The following is a 22,160-nucleotide window of genomic DNA, read 5'->3' as shown; positions in this document are numbered from 1 at the left end:
TTTCTATTTTTAGACCTACTGACCTAGTTTTTGATCGCACGTGACCCAGTTTCAAACTTGACCTAGATATCATCAAGATGAACATTCAGACCAACTTTCATACAGATCCCATGAAAATTATGGCCTCTAGAGAGGTCACAAGGTTTTTCTATTATTTGACCTACTGACCTAGTTTTTAAAGGCACGTGACCCAGTTTCGAACTTGACCTAGATATCATCAAGGTGAACAATCTGGCCAATTTTCATGAAGATCTTGTGAAAAATATGGCCTCTAGAGAGGTCACAAGGTTTTTCTATTTTTAGACCTACTGACCTAGTTTTTGACCGCACCTGACCCAGTTTGGAACTTGACCTAGATATCATCAAGGTGAACATTCTGACCAATTTTCATAAAGACCCAATGAAAAATGTGACCTCTAGAGTGGTCACAAGCAAAAGTTTACGGACGGACGGACGACGGACGCTGCGCGATCACAAAAGCTCACCTTGTCACTTTGTGACAGGTGAGCTAAAATGCGCATGTCTCACCCGCTAAACAGCGCATGTCTCCCCCAATGCAAAGTCCTATAGGCAAGAAGTCAATAGGGGTCAGGAGCGAAAGTCAAAGAGACACTGATGGTTGGCTGCAATAGGGATCATCTACTTGGCATGTCCAATCATCCCGCTAAATTTCAACACTCTTGGCCTAGTGGTTCTCAAGTCACTGTTCAGGCTTCTGTGACCTTGACCTTTGATCAAGTGACCTCAAAATAAATAGGGGTCATCTACTCTGCATGTCCAATCATCCTATTAAGTTTCAACATTGTAGGTCAAGTGGTTCTCAAGTTATTTCCAAAAAATGATTTATATGAACAGGTCACTGTGACCTTGACCTTTAATAGACTGACCCCAAAATCAATAGGGGTCATCTACTCTGCATGTTCAATCATCCTATGGAGTTACAACATTCTGGGTCAAGTGGTTCTCAAGTTATTGATCGGAACTGGTTATCAATGTTCAGGCCCCTGTGACCTTGACCTTTCACAGAGTGACCCCAAAATCGTTAGGGGTCATCTCTTCTGCATGACCAATCATCCTATTAAGTTTCAACATTCTGGGTCAAGTGGTTCTCAAGTTACTGACCGGAAATGGTTTTCAATGTTCAGGCCCCTGTGACCTTGACCTTTAATGGAGTGACCCCAAAATCGATAGGGGTCATCTATTTTGCATGTACAATCATCCTATGAAGTTTCAACATTCTGGGTCAAGTGGTTCTCTAGTTATTGATCGGAAATGGTTTTCCATGTTCAGGCCCCTGTGACCTTGTCCTTTGATGGAGTGACCCCAAAATCAATAGGGGTCATCTACTCTTTATGACCAAACATCATCCTATGAAGTTTCAACATTCTGGGTCAAGTGGTTCTCTAGTTATTGATCGGAAATGGTTTTCAATGTTAAGGCCCCTGTGACCTTGACCTTTCACAGAGTGATCCCAAAATCAATAGGGGTCATCTACTCTTCATGATCAATCATCCTATGAAGTTTCAACATTCTGGGTCAAGTAGTTCTCAAGTTACTGACCAGAAAAGGTTTTCAATCTTCAGGCACCTGTGACCTTGACCTTAAATGGAGTGACCCCAAAATTGATAGGGGTCATCTACTTTGCATGTACAATCATCCTATGAAGTTTCAACATTCTGGGTCAAGTGGTTCTCTAGTTATTGATCGGAAATGGTTTTCCATGTTCAGGCCCTTGTGACCTTGACCTTTGACAGAGTGACCCCAAAATCAATAGGGGTCATCTACTCTTCATGAACAATCATCCTATGAAGTTTCAACATTCTGGGTCAAGTGGTTCTCAAGTTACTGACCGGAAATGGTTTTCAATGTTCGGGCCCCTGTGACCTTGACCTTTAATGGAGTGACCCCAAAATCGATAGGGGTCATCTACTTTGCATGTACAATCATCCTATGAAGTTTCAACATTCTGGGTCAAGTGGTTCTCTAGTTATTGATCGGAAATGGTTTTCCATGTTCAGGCCCCTGTGACCTTGACCTTTGATGGAGTGACCCCAAAATCAATAGGGGTCATCTACTCTTTATGACCAATCATCCTATGAAGTTTCAACATTCTGGGTCAAGTGGTTCTCAAATTATTGATCGGAAATGGTTTTCAATGTTCGGGCCCCTGTGACCTTGACCTTTCACAGAGTGACCCCAAAAACAATAGGGGTTGTCTACTCCAGCAGCCCTACAACCCTATGAAGTTTGAAGGTTCTAGGTCAAATGGTTCTCCAGTTATTGCTCGGAAATGAAGAGTGACGTACGGATGGACGGAAGGACGGACAGGGCAAAAACAATATGTCTCCTGGGGGAGACATAATTACTTGACAAAAACAATATCTTACACTAAACCTAATTTTACTTTTACTAAAAAAAAAAAACAATTAAGGATCAAAGCATTATGCAAAAGGCAAATCTAATTAATATACTAATCACCTAACATACACTGTCATGTGTTCATGTAAATTAAAGAGCTCATACTTACAGGTTATTAGCTCTGTATCGGGAAATACGCACAAGTTCTGCAGCGGAATTTCCCGATGCAAAGCTAATAACCTTTTTATTATATAGGTATATACATGTATAAATGTAATGTAAATATTATTAATATGTCCAATAGCCTGAATAAGATTGACAATACTGAACTAGATTAAAGAATTAATGCAATGACACACATTAAAAAACGTCATGCACCCGATATGAAATTCAGGCGTCAGTGTATGGAAAAATATTGACGTTCCCGGTACCATTGTAACTTAAAGGGGAATAGAAACTACTGTGTAATAATTTTACATACTTTCCATAAAATTCTGCATATAGATGTTTAATTCTTAGTAAAAATCTGAATTATCATTTAAAAACTGATACCCTGAAACAAATATCAACTGGAAAAAAGGTACAAAAAATGTCCACAACATATAAATCCCTGTACCTGAAAATAACAGTCACCTGCTGGAAAAAAGATCATAATTTATAAAATCCCACAAACAACATGTGCAGTGTTTTCTGACCTGTTTGTTCTTGCTGAATTCAGACAGACCTTAGAATTAGTCAAAATATATGCAAAACAAGAGGGCCATGATGGCCCTATATCGCTCACCTGTTATCATTGCACTTAAGGACAAGTCTTCAAGGTCAAAAGATCATAATAGAAATCAATCAAAAGAATTATGAGAAAATATAGTTGAAATTTTCTTTAAGTAACTTTAAAAACAAGATTTGAAAACTTTTGTAGAGGTCCACTAGGCAATGCTACATGTCAAATATCTAAGCTCTTCTGGTTTATTTTTAGAAAATTTTGAAGATTTTTCTATGTACAATCAAGTAACCCCATGGGGCTGGGTCAATTTGACCCCAGGGGTCATGATTTGAATAAACTTTGTAAAAGTCTAATAGGCAATGCTACATGTCAAATATCTAAGATCTAGGCCTTCTGGTTTATTTTTAGAATTTTTTTTAAAGATTTTCCTATGTAAAATCAAGTGACCCCTAGGGCGGAGTCAATTTTGACCCCGGGGGAAAAGGTTTGAACAAATTTTGTAGAGGTCCACTAGGCAATGCCACATGTCAAATATCTAGTCTCTAGGCCTTCTAGTTTATTTTAAGAAAATTTTTGAAGATTTTCCTATGTAAAATCAAATGACCCCTGGGGCAGGGTCAATTTTGACCCAGGGGGTCATGATATGAATAAATTTTGTAGAGGTCCACTAGGTAATGCTACATGTGAAATATCTAAGCTCTAGGCCTTCTGGTTTATTTTTAGAAAACTTTTGAAGATTTTCCTATGTAAAGTCAAGTGACCCCTAGGGCGGGGTCAATTTTGACCCCCGGGTCATAATTTGAACAATTTTAGTAAAGGTCCACTAGGCAATGCTACATGTCAAATATCTAAGCTCTAGGACTTCTGGTTTTTGAGAAGAAGATTTTTTAAATATTTTCCTATGTAAAATCAAGTGACCCCTGGGGCGGGGTCAATTTTGACCCCGGGGGCCATGATTTGAACAAATTTTGTAACGGTCCACTAGGCAATGCTACATGTGAAATATCTAAGCTCTACAAAATTTGCCTGTTGGTTTAGGAGGAGATGTTGTTTAAAGGAAAGTGTGGCCGGACGCCGGACGGTGAGCGATCACAATACCTCACCCTGAGCTAAAAACAAACCAATAAAAGTCAGAATGCGCTAATATAGTTTTTTTTTTAAAAATTAAGACTTGTAATTGCTTGTTACATAAAAATTACAGTAACCACAGGTACAGTTCAAATTTTCACACTATTGTATTTTTAAGATATAAAACTATGTTAGAAATATCACCACTTGATTTACGATGTTGATTTTTAAATTACGTAAAGTGAAGAAAGCCGGCATGCAAAATTTGTGATATGAATCAAACAAAGTAACAGAATTATGAAATAACAAGTGCAACTGCATAAAGAAACAGGACTTCATAGTGAAGAAGGAATTGGGAAGGTTTATTGGTTCAACTTTCATACTGACTTCATAATTTCACCATTTAGGCTTGCCAATTTTCACTGGTCTATGTATAAATCACATGTTTTATCATTAATTTGTTGACATTTTTCAATATACGTCACATAGAAAAATTAATATGTAATTTTCCCTTTTTGGAAATCTATTTTTCTGATGCACAGAATGTATGGAAACATGGAATGTCCCCAAATTTCCAATCCCAAAATTACATGTGCTTTATACACAGTGAAATATGGTGTGTGACTGTAGGGATAATGCATGTTTTTTCGTGTTATAACATCTGAGAATCCCGAGAAATTCTGAAGATATTATAACACAAAATGAACATGCGCTAACACTATTCTAAAAGGTAATAAATTAATATATTGTCCCTCAACATCATTTAAGTTCCATGAAATGCACGGGAACATCTGCCTTGTTTTTTCACAATGATGTCATTTCCTTTTGAATTATCTGTTTTGGGGCCATAATATGTTTATGCTTTCCCATGTGAGCGCGAGAATCTCTCTGTTAACACACGTTTTCTCTCCTGTTAAAACATCCTCAAAAAGTGAGAACAGCAGTTTTATGCTAGAATGCTTAAATAAAACTCATGAAAAAAGTAGAACAGATGTATTACACCATGATTTATACTCTTTCAAAACAGAACTTGATGTAGAGCCTTTATTTGAAATATGAAGTCAGTATTAAGACAGTTTGAGAAGAAAACATGTGCTTTACTGTACCGTCATAATCCATTGGTGCAGCTAATAGTGGTGGTATATAAATATGTAATATATTATAGCAAAAATGGAAAACAGACAAAAGCAATATTCTAAATAACAATAAAAAGTACAAACTGTTCTAATACAAAGTGAATGAAGTATTGCCCTGTAATACAGTGTCCCCTAGCATAACATAATTTCAATTTTGTATATACAGTATTGTGCTATATATACAATATGTTATAATGTAAATGCTGGCATTCAAATTTGCATATCTGACAATCAGCAGTTGATAATTGCTTTTAACATCTATTAATATTCAAAAATATACATGTTAATAACATTTCATTATTAAATTGGTGGGAGGATAGAGAAAAAAGTAATGAAATACTTCATCATATTAAAGGAAAGTAATTAAAAAAAATACCAACTTTTTTTAAAATTAAGTACTTAGTAATATTAATATTAAAATCTCTTGATTATGGTATACTTATTGAGCAGGCACAGAAGAGATCTTGTTAACAACTGACCTCCAAGAGTAACCTTGATCTTTGACCTAAGGGTCTGTGAGTTGCATATGATATAGTGTATCAGTATTGAGGGCATTTGTGCCAAGTAATATTAACGTCCCTTGGTGGGTGGCACATTTATAGACACAAAAACAGACACTTGACTGTTAACCTTCAGCTTCCAAAGTTCAACCTTGACTTTTGAGATAGAGGTCTAAGGCACATTTGTGGAAAGTCACATGGATGGCTGAGTTATTCAGCTGACAGGAAAAATAATTCTGCTGACATTTGAACACCCCATGTGACCTTGACTTTAAACTAAGGGTCTGGGTGTTGTGCATGGCATGTCTTCTCATTATCGTGGACATTTGTGCAATAAAAAAAACAACATATAAAATCCTTTGATGGATGTCAGTGTAATGGACTGGACATGAAAAACTCCCTTTTAATATGATGTTAATCTTTAAACTTAATAGTAATCTTGACCTTTAAGCAAGGTTTCTGGAAGCTGTGCATGAATAATCATATTATCACGGGAAATAACTATAACAAGTAATATGATGGACAGCTCAGCTACAGACTGGACAGGAAAAAATCCTGTTGTCTCATTATGGGGAAAACGTGTGCCAAATAATATCAAAATCCTTTGATGGGTGATTAAGTTACAGACTTGACAGGAATAAACACTGTTGACCTTTGACCTACAAGACTGACCTTGGCCTCTGAGCTAGGGGTCTTGGTGTTGTGCATGACATGCCATCTCATTATGGGAAATATTTGTGCTAAGTAATAATATAAATTATAATCCCTTAATGGATGACACAGTTATGGACTGGACACAAAACAGATCATATTAATACCATATTAACCTTAAGTGTGGCCTTAACCTTTAAGCTAACGGTCTGAAAGTTGACCGAACCTGGAAGTCTGGATTGCTCTGACTGATGGACAGAACGATAGACAGAAAAACACAGTCATATTGTCTCTGAAACTAGTTTTTGGCCAGTAGGGAGTAATAAAAACCTCAAAATTTCTGTGACAGATATGAATCTATACAGATTAAAACTCTATGTCTAGATTAACAAGAGGGCCATGTTGGCCCTATATTGCTCACCTGAACTTAACTGCTTGCTTGAACAAATTTCTTTGCTAAAGCTTCAAAAACAAAACAAAACAAAAAAACTAGGTGAGAGGGTCATGGTAAAGATTCTTCAAGATAAGTACTGAAATCTGTTTTCACAGGTGGTCCAAATCATTTTCATGTAGCTTCAAAGACAAGAAAGTATGTCAGTAGGTCAGGGTTAATAATATTCAAGATGAGGATTGAAATCTGAATCAAAAGTTCTACATGTGGTCCAAATTTCTCTGCTGTATCTTAAAAAACAAGAAAGTAGGTCAGTAGGTAATGATAAAGACTATTCAAGATGAGGATTGAAATCTGTATCAAACATTATACATGTGGTCCAAATCATTTTGCTGTAGCTTCAAAAACAAGAAAGTAGGTCAGTAGGTCACAATAAGAACATTAAAGATGAGTATTGAAATCTTGATCGAAATTTATTGAAGTGGTCCAAATTTCCAAGCTGTTAAGATGGGTGTGCAAAACTGTATATGTCATCCAAATTTCAAGGCTGTATCTTAAAAAACAAAAACATAGGTCTTTAGGTCAAGGGACCCCTAGTTACTTGGGGTCATCAGGTAATTATAATTAAACAGTCTAGGAAATATATCAGATAATTTTTTAAGTATATTTTCCTATGTAACTCACATACAAGTGATCCCTTGGGCGGGGCCTCTTTTCACCCTAGGGGCATAAGTTGAATAATCTTGTTAGAGAACCACTAAGCAATGCTACATACCAAATATCAAAAGCTTAAGCCTTGAACTGTCAGACAAGAAGATTTAAAAAAAAAATTCCTATGTAAGTCTTATGTAAAACTTGGTACCCCTGAGGCAGGGCCTCTTTTCACTCCAGGGGCATAATTTGAACAATTATGGTAGAGGACTACTAGGCAATGCAACATACCAAATATCAAAAGCCTTGACCTTGCAGTTTCTGGCAAGAAGATTTTTATTTTTTTTTTCCCTATATAAGTTTATATAAAACTTGGGACCCCCTGGGTGGGGCCTCTTTTCACCTCAGGAGCATAATTTTTAAATAATTTTGGTAAAGGATCACTTGGCAATGCTATACATACCAAATACCGAAAGCCTAGGCCTTGCAGTTTCAGACAAAAAGATTTTTAAAGTTTTTTCCTATATATAAGTCTATGTAAAACTTGGTACCCCCGGGGCAGGGCCTCTTTTCATCCTAGGGGCATAATTTGAAAAATCTTAGTAGAGGACCATAAGGCAATACTACATACCAAATATCAAAGGCCTAGGTCTTGTGGTTTCAGACAAGAAGATTTTTAAAGGTTTTTCCTATATATAAGTCTATATAAACCATGTGATCCCTGGGGCGGGGCCATATTTGACCCTAGGGGAATAATTTGAAAAATCTTGGTAGAGAACTTCTATATGATGCTACATACCAAATATCAAAGCCCTAGGCACTGTGGTTTTGGACAAGACGATTTTTTAAGTTTTTCCTTTTGGTTGCCATGGCAACCAGAGTTCTGCGTGGAATTCAATTCTTTGAACAATTTTGAAAGGGGACCACCTAAGGATCATTCCTGTGAAGTTTGGTGTATTTCTGCTCGGTGGTTTTCAAAAAGAAGATTTTTTTTAGGAATTGTTGACGGACACATGACGGACGACGGACGACGGACATTGAGTGGTCACAAAAGCTCACCATGAGCCTTTGGCTCAGGTGAGCTAAAAAGTAGTCATTTCCTCATTTCCAAACTAAAGTTATTGTGCAAATACTTTGTACTTCTTTCAATTTTTCTATGGAAGAAATAACAACCAGGAATTTTGAAATAAAAAGACAAAATGTGTATAGAATAAAGAAAACAGCTATCTAGACTTCAATCTAATTCTATATACAACAAAGCTGAACTATTCTAGACTAAAGTCTATTCAATTAAAAAAGAAAAGAAAAACACCCAAACACTTATGCTCACCTCTAAACTTTGCAAGTGTTGCTGATGTCCTTAGTATACCCTTGGGACTGTTAGCAGCATGAATAGCTGCTTCTTCATACTTCCCATCCTCAAACAATTCATTAAACTTCTCAATGTATTCAAGCATCATTTCTGCCTCTTTTTCTTTATTAGGGTCATCGTCTTCAAATGTGGATGTTGTAGATGGGCCCTCTCCAAACCCTGACCCTTCTCGCTGTGGCCCCATGCCCTCTGACTGGTTCTGGTTCTCGGCAGCTACCTCTGAAAACACAAACAGAAATAATTCTAGTATTATGTATACCAAACATTTTCAAAACTAGAAATGTGTCCATGGGACACAGATGCCCCCACTAAATGACATTAGTCAGGGGCCAGAACTCCTACAATACTGAATGAATCCGGATGCGAAACCCCAGGTGCACAACTACACATGCTGACCAACATTCCTGTAAACTTTGGTGATTCTAGGTCAAATACTTTTGGGGCTATGCGCGACACAACATTAAAATGACCAATTTTTTACTAAGTCAGGGGCCATAACTCCTACATGACTGGATGAATCCGGACGCGAAACCCCAGGTGCACAACTACACATGCTGACCAACATGCCTGTAAAGTTTTGTGACTCTAGGTCATATACTTTTGGAGCTAGGCACGACACAACATTAAAATGACCAATTTTTACAAAGTCAGGGGCCATAACTTCTACATGACTGCATGAATCCGGACGTGAAACCCCAGGTGCACAACTACACATGCTGACCAACATTCCTGTAAACTTTGGTGATTTTAGGTCAAATACTTTTGGAGCTATGCGCGACACAACATTAAAATAACCAATTTTTACAAAGTCAGGGGCCATAACTCCTACATGACTGCATGAATCCGGACGTGAAACCCCAGGTGCACAACTACACATGCTGACCAACATTCCTGTAAAGTTTTGTGACTCTACGTCAAATACTTTCAGAGCTACGCGCCACACAACATTTTCGGAAGGAAGGACGGACGGACGGACGGACGGACAAGAGCAAATCTATATGCCCCCCGCCAAAGTGGGGGCATAAAAACCCATACAAGTGCACTGCTTGCTGGTGCCAAAGCACATATGTAATTGCTGGACAGAAGACAATATGCAAGAAAAGAGTTATGGTTCTTGAGTTCTTACTCATCTAATGATAACAAAATGTATAAAGTTTCAAAGCTATAATATCCAGGAAAAGTGGATCTAGATCATACATTTCTTGAGAGCAACAATTTAAACATTTCTCAATGACTGTTCTAGATCTGAGACAACAGTCAAGACTAGTAAGGTTATACGAAGGTAGAACACTATATAGAACACTGACCTGCTTCCTTCTGTTTCCTGGCCTGCATAGCTGCATACTGTAAGGCCATCATGACAGTATCTCCAACTGTCTGATGAGGGGGTTTCTCTCTGTTGTATGCCTGAGCTGCTTCTGATGCTACCTGTAATTTATAAACATAATAACGATAAATGACAGAGCAGAATAAACTTCCCAATTTAGTTACTTAAAAAAAAAAAATCAGAAAAAAAATGGAATAAAGTGGGTAACATAACAATGAAGTTCATTTTTAAGCTGCTTCCAAGTCATTTTTTTTCAAGTACTAGTAACAGGTGAATCAGACTGCATGGATATAGGAGGAGGCAAACTGGCATAATCTTATTTCACAGGCATATACTGTAAGCTCACTGCATCGTGTTTTGACCCCAACCCCAAACAAGAGCTGTCAGAGGACAACAGTGCTCTACTATTCAACAGCCTTGTCAATTGAATGAATTTTTATATTAGTCTAAAGAGGGTCATTATTTTGTAAGCCTGCAAATCAGAGATAGGGACCTGTACAATACATATCAAGCCATCACATTGGACAAGTGTGTGAAGTTTTAATCCATTTTCATTAATGGGTACTGAGCTACCAGCTAACAAACAAAACCTTAGTCAAACAAGAACTGTCCGAAAGACAGCGCACTCGACTTTTCTCAGTGCTTGACTCTGAATTAGAGCTTTGCCAGTAAAAACTTTATTTAAGTTTAACCAAAAAATTTTAAGTTAAAAAGGACAAAACTCTGTCAAAATTCAAATCAGAGTTATGGGTATTGTTTCTGCTGGTGTTGACTTTGATAGTAAATAATTGTTTTAAGTTTCAAGACAAAAGCTTTGAAAGTAACAGAGACATTTGACTTGATCAAAAACTTTAACCCAAAAATTCTAAGTTAAAAGGGGGCATAACTCTGTCAAAATTCAATCAGAGTTATGGGGATTGTTTCTCCTGGTCTAGACTTTGATAGTAAATAACTATTTTAAGTTTCAAGTCAAAAGCTTTAATAGTAACAGAGATATCTGACTTTATCAAAAACTTTAACCAAAAAAATCCAAGTTAAAAAGGTGCCTAACTCTGTCAAACTTCAAAATAGAGTTATGGGGATTGTTTCTCCTAGTGTAGACTTTGATAGTTAATAACTATATTAAGTTTCAAGTCAAAAAACCTGTGCAGTGCATGTCAGATCATCAAAGTGAACAAGTGTGTGAAGTTTTAATCCATTCTAAGACGCTGACACATGGGTGAGTTCAATAGCTCTACATATTCTTTGAAAAGTTGAGCTAAAAAAGTAATGATCAAATTATTGGTAAATAAAGTCAAATTCATTAGCAATGTTGACAACATAATTATATAAAATTCAATATGTTTCTTATATACCTTCAGTCTCTGTCTCTTGGCCTTATAAAATTGTCCTTGTCTCAGCAACATGTCCCTGTGGGCCACTTTATTGTCCAGACTTTCCTTGAGCTCAATCTTGCGTGTCTTAGGGACATAACGGGTCTTAAAACTTATTGTCAGTTCTTTCAGTTGCCTGTCAAGCTCCTCTAGTTTTGTCTGTAGAAGTTGCTTATCTGTACTCTCCTCAAGGGTTAAACCTAAAATATTTAATTTGAAATTCATTAAAGGCTCCCATTCTTACCTGGCAAACAATTTAAGAGTATTGCTATGGTTTTTAATCTTTCTGGAACAGGTGAAATTAAAGTTTTCCTACAATACATGGCTACAAATACAAATCAGATGTTTTGTTCCTGTCTATGATATCTTCCTACATATATACCAATAAATATTTAACATTTTTGTTCATCAGAACAGGGCCCAGTGGTTCGAAACTTTAACTGGCTGTTAAACTAACCGTTGGTTGAATTTGATACAAAACACCAGTCTTGATGGTAAACACTGATATGCTATTTTGGTTTAACCGTTAAGACAATTTAGCATTTATAATCCATAACTCATAAATTTCATTTCCTTAGTCTTCGAAAATGTCAAAATATAACCTTAGAGTTAATCTACTGCTAGCTTCATTAACTGTTAAAATTTCGGACAACTGGGTCCTATAGTTAGCCTGAACTAAATCAGAGAACAAGAGCACCGCCAAGCGGGGCAATATACGCCTGAAGGGTTACACCAGAGGATGGGAGCAAAACTTAAAGAACTTGACTGTTGAAGCCCAAAGGACAGGAACAACAAAAAGAAGAAATTCCAAAAAAAATTCTAAGTCCACAAAAAACTTCTTACCAGGTAAAGTAATGTCAAAATGCATCTAAAAATTGGATGTATCATCCATGTTGTACCACAGAAAAGTGGTCTTGGTTTTTCCCTACGGCCAATAATAAAAAAGTTTCAAAATAAGCTATTTATAGTAACAAAAAAGGAAGTTATACAAAAAAAAAATATTGTAAGAGAACAAAAAAGGGATCTGCCAAATAAAAACAAGAGCACTGCAATGCAGAGCAATATACACAAAGCAAAGTCATATATGACCATTGACCCCAAGTGTGACCTTGACCTTGAAGCGAGTCATCCAAAACGTGCGCTCTGCACGTCGCCTCAGTGTGGTGAACATTTGTGCCAAGTTTCTTTGAAATCCTTCAAGCAGTTCAAGCCAGTTATAGAGCGGACACAGCAAAGTCATATATGACCTTTCACTCATAAGTGTGACCTTGACCTCAAAGCTAGTCATCCGAAACAAGCGCTCTGCACGTCGTCTCAGTGTGATGAACATTTGTGCCAAGTTTCTTTGAAATCCTTCAAGCAGTTCAAGAGTTACAGAGCGGACACGAAATTGCTAACGGACGGACACCGGTGTCATAACATAATACGTCCCTTCAGGCATATAAAAAGTATAAACTTAAAACAGAGTCCCTGCCCCCTAAAACCAGGAAACACACTCATATGACCTTTGACCCCTAAATGTGACCTTGACCTTGAAGCTAGTCATCCGAAACAAGCGCACTGCACGTCATCTGTGTGTGGGGAACATTTGTGTCAAGTTTCTTTGAAATCCTTCAAGGGGTTCAAGAGTTACAGAGCGGACACGAAATTGCTAACGGACGGACACCGGCGTCATAACATAATACGTCCCTTCGGGCATATAAAAAGTATAAACTTAAAACAGAGTCCCTGCCCCCTAAAACCAGTATTTTTAACTCCTTCATATCTACAGGGATTGCTATAAATTTTACAATAAGGGCAAATATAGTCTATGAAAGCTAACGCACTCCCTCCCTATTTTAAATTATATCAATACATGTACATGTAAATTTGAAAAACAGCAGGAAATAAATGACAAAAAAAAAAGAATTATGAGCCTACTTGCAGCCACATTTCTCTGCTGTTTGAACATTTCAATATTAAAAAAAAACCAGGAGCTGCGTTCAATAAACGCTTGATGCCCCCGGTGGCATACTTGTCAATACAAAGCAACCTAAGTCCAAAATGAGGTCAAGGTCCAACTGAGGTCAGGTGATGTCTGAAGGTGAGGAATGGTCACAGATTACATCTGTATTAGTATCAATTCATTCTTGTAAGCGGTATTAATGCTTGACGAAACCGTCCCATTTGGTTAACCAAGAAATGGCCCATATAAAGCAACCTAAGTCCAAAAAGAGGTCAAGGTCAAACTGAGGTCAGGTGATGTTTGAAGATGAGGAATGGTCACAGGTTACATCTGTATTAGTATTAATTCAATCTTGTAAGCGGATTTAATGCTAGACGAAATGGTCCCATTTGGTTAACCAAGAGATGGCCCATATAAAGCAACACAAGTCCAAAATGAGGTCATGGTCAAGGTCAAACTGAGGTCAGGTGATGTTTGAAGATGAGGAATGGTCAAGGTTACATCTGTATTAGTATCAATTCATTCTTGTAAGCGGTATTGATGTTAGACGAAACGATCCCATTTGGTTAACTAAGAGATGGCCCATATAAAGCAACCTAAGTCCAAAATGAGGTCAAGGTCAAGATCAAACTGAGGTCAGGTGATGTCTGAAGATGAGGAAAGGTCACAGGTTACATCTGCATTAGTATCAAGTCATTCTAGTAAGGGGTATTGATGCTAGACGAAACTGTCCCATTTGGTTAACCTCGTACGGACGGACGAAGGGACGGACAGGACGATCACTATATGCCTCCCGCATCAGTAGATGCCGGGGGCATAAAAAAATGTTCATAGAATTTAGAACACATGAAACATCAATTATGCAGAAACTTATCATTTAATATATTCACCTGGAATGAGTCTATGATCTTTCTTCATCTCGCGTTTCGGAGGTTCAGTTATTTCTTTTTCCTTTTTCTCTTTCTCCATTCTTCTCACTTTCAATTCAATCAGCTGATTGTGTAATCTCTCATTGTCCTTCTTCACTATATTTACTCTGCAACAGGCAATCAATAAGTTATGATCAAATTACAACTCAGACGACTAAACAGTTTCATATTCCGTGATATTTTACAAGGATGAAAAATTGTTTCAATAGTTACTATGGAAAATAGAGCTATCAGTATATCAATATGGGCAAGTTGACTTCATATCACATATTTCTGTAAGTCTGGCTCAGATCCCTTGAAAACTGAATGAGGAGTTGTCCAAACAAGGCTTATGTTTGTATTGCACAATACAGAGTATTCTAAAAAATTTCAAAGGCCCATTGCAAGGTATATTCATGTCCTGAAAATATGCACAAGTTCACTTCATAGTGATGCATTTCTTAAACTTTGGACAAAATTCCTTGAAAACTGTAGGATTTATCCAGCAAATGATTTTGGGAGGGACTGATGAGCAGACTAGGCGGGAACTACATGCCCCTCACCCTCTGTAAATTTTTCGGGGAGCATAAGAAGACATGAAATCATGGCTACTAATTTACTAGGACATCCTTCTGTAGATTTTATAAATTCAATGATGACTTTGACTCGAACAAAACCATTTAAAAGAACAAAGGAAGACCTTTGATACCTCTACTTTATTTCTTTCCGTCCTTTTAAAACATTGTTAAAAAATATTTGAAAACCTCTCTTCAAGTTCATCTCCCCTCTTCCTGTAGTTTCTTATAGTGGAGGGTTCTGAGGCCATAGCCTTGAGTTTTCCATGTAGAAATGTTGCCTCCCTCTGGGCCTTCTTTATGGCTTCTATGGTTTCCTCATACTCCTTTTTGATGGTTGTCAGCAGTGGTTGGTATGCAGTTACATGCTCTATAATCTGTAATAAAATCCACTTGCTATACATCAAAATTAGTGTCAGTTAAGTCTTTTTGAAATGTTCTGAAATGGAAACAACCTTTTTGATGATCAAAGTGAGAAAACTATATTTGCAGTATCTGTGACCTTGACCTTGACCAAATGGCATCAAAATGATTTCTTCTATAACAACAACAAAAAAACAGGAGGGTCATGATGACCCTGGATCGCTCACCTGAGTAATATGAGCTACATGTTTCAAATGTCAAACTGATGATAAAATATTAAGAAAGTCAGTAGGTCACATTCATGGTCAATGAAATTCAGCTTTATGATTTGTGTGCAAAACTGTGTATGTCATCAAAATTTCAAGGCTGTATCTTAAAAAACAAGAAAGTAGGTCAGTAGGTCAAGGTCACAGTCAAGTGACATCATATTACTTGGGGTCATCAGGTAATTATAATTAAACAGTCTTGGAAATAGAATCAGATGATTTTTTAAGTATTTTTCCTTAGTATATATAACTCACATAATAACTAAGTGACCCCAGGGCGGGGCCTCTTTTAACCCCAGGGGCATAATTGGAATAATTTTGGTAGAGGACTACTAGACAATGCATCATACCAAATATCAAAAGCCTACGTCGTATGGTTTCAGACAAGAAGATTTTTAATGCTTTTTCCTACATAAGTCTATATAAAACTTGGGACCCCCAGGGCAGGGCTTCTTTTCATCCAACGGGTACAATTTGAACAATTTTGGTTGAGGACCATAAGACAATGCTACAAACCAAATATCAAAGGTCTAAGTGTTGTGGTTTCAGACAAGAAGATTTTTAAACTTTTTTTCCTATATAAGTCTATGTAAAACTTGGGACCCCCGGGGCGGGGCCATATTTGACCCTAGGGCGATAATTTGAACAATCTTAGTAGAGGACCACTAGATGATGCTACATACCAAATATCAAAGCCCTAGGCCATGTGGTTTTGTACACGAAGATTTTCAAAGTTTTCCCTATATAAAATCTTTATAAACCATGTGACACCCGGGGCGGGGCCATATTTGATCCTAGGGGGACAATTTGAACAATCTTAGTAGAGGACCACTAGATGATGCTACATACCAAATATCAAAGCCCTAGGCCATGTGGTTTTGTACAAGAAGATTTTCAAAGTTTTCCCTATATAAGTCTATATAAACCATGTGACCCCCGGGGCGGGGCCATATTTGGCCCTAGGGGGATAATTTAAATAATTTTGGTAGAGGCCAACTAGATGATGCTACACACCAGATATCAAAGCCCTAGGCCCTGTGGTTTTGGACAAGAAGGTTTTTAAAGTTTTTCCTTTCGGTTGCCACGGCAACCAGAGCTCTGCATGGAATTCAATTCTTTGAATAATTTTGAAAGGGGGTCACCCAAGGATCATTCCTGTGAAGTTTGGTGTAATTGACTGCCCAGTGGTTTTCAAGAAGAAGATTTTTTTGGAAATTGTTGATGGACGACGGACATCAAGCTGTCACAATAGCTCACCTTGTCACTTCGTGACACCGAGGCGATAACATAATACGTCCCTTTGGGCGTATAAAAAGGAATCAAGATCTTATGGTGATACAAGTTGTGTGCAAGTTTGGTTAAAATCAAATCATAAATGAAGCTGCTATTGTGCAGACAAGGTCAAAATAGCTAATTTTGGCCCTTTCAGAGGCCATAACTCTGGAACCCATTAGGGGATCTGGCCAGTTCAAGAAAGGAACCAAGATCGTATGGTGACACAAGTTTTGTGCAAGTTTGACTAATTCATACCATAAATGAAGCTGCTATTGTGCAGACAAGGTCAAAATAGCTAATTTTGGCCCTTTCAGGGCCATCACCTGGAACCCATAATGTTCAAAAAGGAACCAAGATCTTATGGTGATACAAGTTGTGTGCAAGTTTGGTTAAAACAAATCATAAATAAAGCTGCTACTGTGCAACAAGGTCAAAATAGCTATTCTGGCCCTTCAGGGCCATAACTCTGAACCCAAAAGGGATCTGCCAGTTCAAGAAGAACCAAGATCTTATGTGATACAAGTTTGTGCAAGTTTGGTTAAATAAAATCATAAATAAAGCTGCTACTGTGCAGACAAGGTCAAAATAGCTAATTTTGGCCCTTTCAGGGACAAGGGCCATTACTCTGGAACCCATAACGGGATATGGCCAGTTCAAGGAAGGAACCAAGATCTTATGGTGATACAAGTTGTGTGCAAGTTTGGTTAAAATAAAATCATAAATAAAGCTGCTGTTGTGAAGACAAGGTCAAAATAGTTAATTCTGGCCCTTTCAGGGGCCATAACTCTGGAACCCATAATAGGATCTGGCCAGTTTAAGAAAGGAACCAAGATCTTATGGTGATACAAGTTGTGTGCAAGTTTGGTTAAAACAAAATCATAAATGAAACCACTATCGTGCAGACAAGAAATAGTTGACGCACGCACACAAATTCGGCCCTTTAAGGGGCAATAACTCTAGAACCCATGATAGGATCTGGCCAGTTTTCGAAAAGAACTGAGGTATCAAGCCAATTCAAGTTTAGTACAAGTGTGATTAAAATTGCTTGCAAAATGTGGTCTCTATCGTATTCACAAGAAACTGTGAACGGACGGACGACGGACGAAGGGTGATACAGTAGACAAGAAAAATGACCATAAAGCTTTTCCCTCTGAGACCTTGACCTTTGAGCAAGAGCTCTGGATTTTGCATCACATGTTGTCTTGTTACTGTAGTCATTTGTGCTAATTGCTAAGTGATCTCAAAACAGGACAATGCACCACAAAGTTATAGGCTGATACATACTCAAGGACCAACAAACCCATGTGTGGACACATGGGCAGTGGTAACACTATATGCCCCAATTTATAATGGTGGGGGCATAAAAAGATAGAAAACAGAAGTGATACCTTGTTGAAAGCTGTCTTATATACTATATAACGTTGCTCATCATCATCAGGGTTGACCTTCCCAAGTTCCAGTTCGATGTACTCATTCAACACACGCAGAAACTCTCTGTCTGATTCACTGGTAACAATAGGAGGAAGTTTCATAAACCCTGATACAGGTGTGGAATATCCTGATCCTGTTCCTGACATTATGATCATATAATCGATATGTTCCTCTTCTTTACAGCTGCATTAATGGCTTTGAATTACCTACAAAGATAAAATGAAATTGTTATAAAATTCAGTTTTGTTCAATATAGAATTATTATGTAGTAAAAGATTGCCAGTTAAACAAGAGCTGTCCGTAAGACAGCCAAGCTCGACTATTCGAAATATTGTCCCAGAGGCAGGAAAATATTACCCAAAAAGGTTAAATATCTAAAGAGTTTTAAGTTCAAAAGGGGGAATAATTTGACCAAAATGCATATCAGTTATGGGACTTGCTGCTATCAACTAGTTTTATAACCCCTAAGGCACATGTGTAGTTTCAATTCAATATCTGCATTAGTTTTGGAGATAGAAACTCGCATGTAAAACTTTAACCAGAATTTTCAAAGTCCAAAAGGGGGCATAATTTGCCCAAAATACATGCCAGAGTTATGGAACTTGATCCAGTGAGGTTAGTAATTGATCTAGAAAAAGAAAAAATAAGTTTCAAATCTATTTGCCTTTTAGTAATAGCTGTATGCACTTGCACGCAAAACTTTAACCAGAATTTTCAAAGTCCAAAAGGGGGCATAATTTGCCCAAAATACATGCCAGAGTTATGGAACTTGATCCAGTGAGGTTAGTAATTGATCTAGAAAAAGAAAAAATAAGTTTCAAATCTATTTGCCTTTTAGTAATAGCTGTATGCACTTGCACGCAAAACTTTAACCAGAATTTGCTAAGTCCAAAAGGGGGCATAATTTGGCCAAAATGAAGGTCAGAGTTATGGGACTTGCTGCTATCAACTAGTTTTATAAACCCGAAGACACATGTGAAGTTTCAAATCAATATCTGCATTAGTTTTGGAGATAATAACTTGCATGTGAAACTTTAACCAAAATTTTCTAAGTCTAAAAGGGGGCATAATTTGCTCCAAAAACATGTCAGAGTTATGGGTCTTGACCCAGTGAGGTTGGTAATTGATATAGAAAAAGAAAAAATAAGTTTCAAATCTATATGCCTTTTAGAAATAGCTGTATGTACTTGCACGCAAAACTTTAACCAGAATTTTCTAAGTCCAAAAGGGGGCATAATTTGGCCAAAATGAAAGTCAGAGTTATGGGACTTGCTGCTATCAACTAGTTTTATAACCCCGAAGACACAGGTGAAGTTTCAAATCAATATCTGCATTAGTTTTGGAAATAGTAACTTGCATGTAAAACTTAAACCAAAATTTTCTAAGTCCAAAAGGGGGCATAATTTGCTCAAAATACATGTCAGAGTTATGGGACTTGACCCAGAGAGGTTGGTAATTGACCTAGAAAAAGAAAAAAATAAGTTTCAAAGCTATATGCCTTTAATTGATGGCTGTATGTACTTGCATGCAAAAACTTAACCAAGGTGTGACGCCGACGCCGACGCCAGGGTGAGTAGAATTATAAGCTAGACTATTCTTTGAATAGTCGAGCTAAAAATATGCAATATTATCCCAGGGCTTTTTCCCCCCTATAAAGCTGTCCAGTAAAAGGAGGATGTCCCATAGCAAAAAAAAGTATGTTTTATCCTCATTCTGAACTTAAAATTCCCAAATGGTTAATAACTTTTAGGGTTTTTGCTGTTTTGCAACAGTTTTGCTATTTTGTATGTTTATTTTAAGTAAACCACAGTTATAATATACTGTTGAACAATTATTAAGTGCCATTCCTTATTTGTATAATATAAAATTATATTACACACAAAAAATATCTTCATATACATCATCATAATTTTAAATTTTTTCCTCATTCAGACAATATCTGCAAAGATTTACCCAATGCCAACCATGTTGGTGGCACTCCCAAAACACTGGCACTAGAACCGCAAATTTAGCTTTGAGTGGCCTATTTTCATAAATATGTCGTCACCTTAGTGCAAAAACTCAATAAGTGCAAATTTTAGTTTTTTCAGGAGAGCATAAAAACTGTTTATTATTTATAATGTGCACATGTTCTTTACCTTGCCAACATTTTTGGAAACTTAATAGTAAAGAACAATACTTAAAATTATTTGATAATATCACTTCCTTGTAAATATTGAGATATTTGAACATACTGCACTTATCAGTTTTGTGCGCAAAATTTCTTTAATGCAATAACTGAATAAGTGCACTTATCATTATATTTCGCTCAACTTTCTTAGTGCAATAACTTAATAACAACCATTTTACTGTTACTGCACTGAACATAAAATTCAGATTCTCAACTTTCTTAGTGCAGTAACTTAATAACAATCATTATATTGTTACTGCACTGAACATAACATAATTATATTCTAAAAAATATTAGTGAAAAAGGCACATTTTGAGACAATGATTTTACAGTCTGAGACTTTATTCTTATTGGACCAATGTTTTGGTGTTACATATTATAAACATTAGGATGGTCTAGTAGATACATTGTACTTTGGACTGTCATGAAGGGTTTACACAAGACTTGAAACCTCAAGGGTAAAATAAATCTTATTTCTATTTTTTCATTTTGTTCTGTTTTATGCCCATCAGTGATAAAAGGCGGGCAGTTCACCTAACCATCATTCCTGTGAATGTCCAGTACTAGCAAAGTCCATTGCAACTGCCTATACTTTCTCATATAAAGAGTCATTGTTGTTAGTGGGACCCGAACCCATGACACTCCTTCAGTGAAAGGTTTCAGAGATTACAAGTCTATGACTGTATCCCCTACACCACAGACCTGCACGGAGGGGCACCTGGGGTCTTCCTCCACCATCAAAGCTGGAAAGTCGCCATATGACCTAAAACTGTGTCAGTGCGACGTTAAACCCAACCAAAAACAAACAAAAAAACAAAACAAAAAAAAAACAGACCTGTTTGCCTTATTTCTAAATGATCTGACAAACTTGAACTAAATCTTTTGGGTCAAAAGAGGCTTTTTTCAAACTCCTGGTCAAATTGTTCAAAACCATATAAAAAACAACAGGATGCAATATTCTCATTAATTAATAACCTTTATTAAATTAAACCTTTCTTATTTCATTTTTAAGTATGTATATAGTTCATTAGATTGACCAGAAATTATTGTAAAGTTTTCTGTGATTTTTGTTCAGGAGTCAAATTCCAGTTTTATGGAACAATCACTTTAAGTTACAGTGTTTTTATTACAAACTGGGTATCATTTTTTAATGCCTGTTATACCCAAGTCACACATATGGCGCGGATAGCTACATCTAGCCACGGATAGAAACATAGTAATCCGTATCGATCCGTACCTGAGCCGTACCTTAAAGTAGCAATCTATATCAATCCATACCAATCCGTACGGCTTCTTTACACACTGACTTACAATAAAGCTTCTTAAAAGCAACAATTTTTGAAATTTGGTCTAGATCAACTTAATGCATCGAGGCGTATCTGCACTTTTAGCTCATAACAATACTGTGGTAAACACCGAGGATAGCGGATAAGTCAAGCCTCATTAATTGTCGTTGAATTATACAATATCAGTAAAATGCTATTTAATATTTCATTGTTTGAAATCATCACTACTGAAATATCCATGATTAGGTGCCACAACTATACAAACAGAATCAGTAAAAAGAAGAAATACAATGTGCATATAGTTTTGGTAATGTTCAACCAATCTATCAGAATTCCTTTATTTAAAAGTTTAATGACTTAAATTAAACAAAATGGTATTACTCATGCAGT

At 36.9% G+C, this 22,160-nt stretch overlaps 1 protein-coding gene across 5 annotated transcripts in view; it reads right to left on the bottom strand.

Annotated features, from left to right (window-relative positions):
• LOC123528663 (clathrin heavy chain linker domain-containing protein 1-like) overlaps positions 1 to 22,160 on the bottom strand; it is a 49,503-nt gene that overhangs the window by 8,818 nt on the left and 18,525 nt on the right. For 4 of the 5 annotated variants that reach the window (XM_045308569.2, XM_053518884.1, XM_053518882.1 and 1 more), the window contains exons 2-8: positions 18,272 to 18,520; positions 15,169 to 15,356; positions 14,387 to 14,532; positions 11,534 to 11,751; positions 10,159 to 10,279; positions 8,810 to 9,070; positions 5,257 to 5,277 (exon numbers count right to left, since the gene is read on the bottom strand). In XM_045308569.2, coding sequence (XP_045164504.2) covers positions 5,257 to 5,277; positions 8,810 to 9,070; positions 10,159 to 10,279; positions 11,534 to 11,751; positions 14,387 to 14,532; positions 15,169 to 15,356; positions 18,272 to 18,469 — 1,153 coding nt within the window. In that variant the 5' untranslated portion in view covers positions 18,470 to 18,520. The remainder of the gene's footprint in view (positions 1 to 5,256; positions 5,278 to 8,809; positions 9,071 to 10,158; positions 10,280 to 11,533; positions 11,752 to 14,386; positions 14,533 to 15,168; positions 15,357 to 18,271; positions 18,521 to 22,160) is intronic. The other variant, XM_053518890.1, reaches the window with a different exon arrangement.

Source organism: Mercenaria mercenaria, chromosome 1, assembly GCF_021730395.1.
Source record: "Mercenaria mercenaria strain notata chromosome 1, MADL_Memer_1, whole genome shotgun sequence".
NCBI classification, from domain to species: Eukaryota; Metazoa; Mollusca; class Bivalvia; order Venerida; family Veneridae; genus Mercenaria; species Mercenaria mercenaria.
The sequence above is the reverse complement of the archived record's forward strand: the minus strand, read 5'-3'. Positions and strand labels throughout refer to the sequence as shown.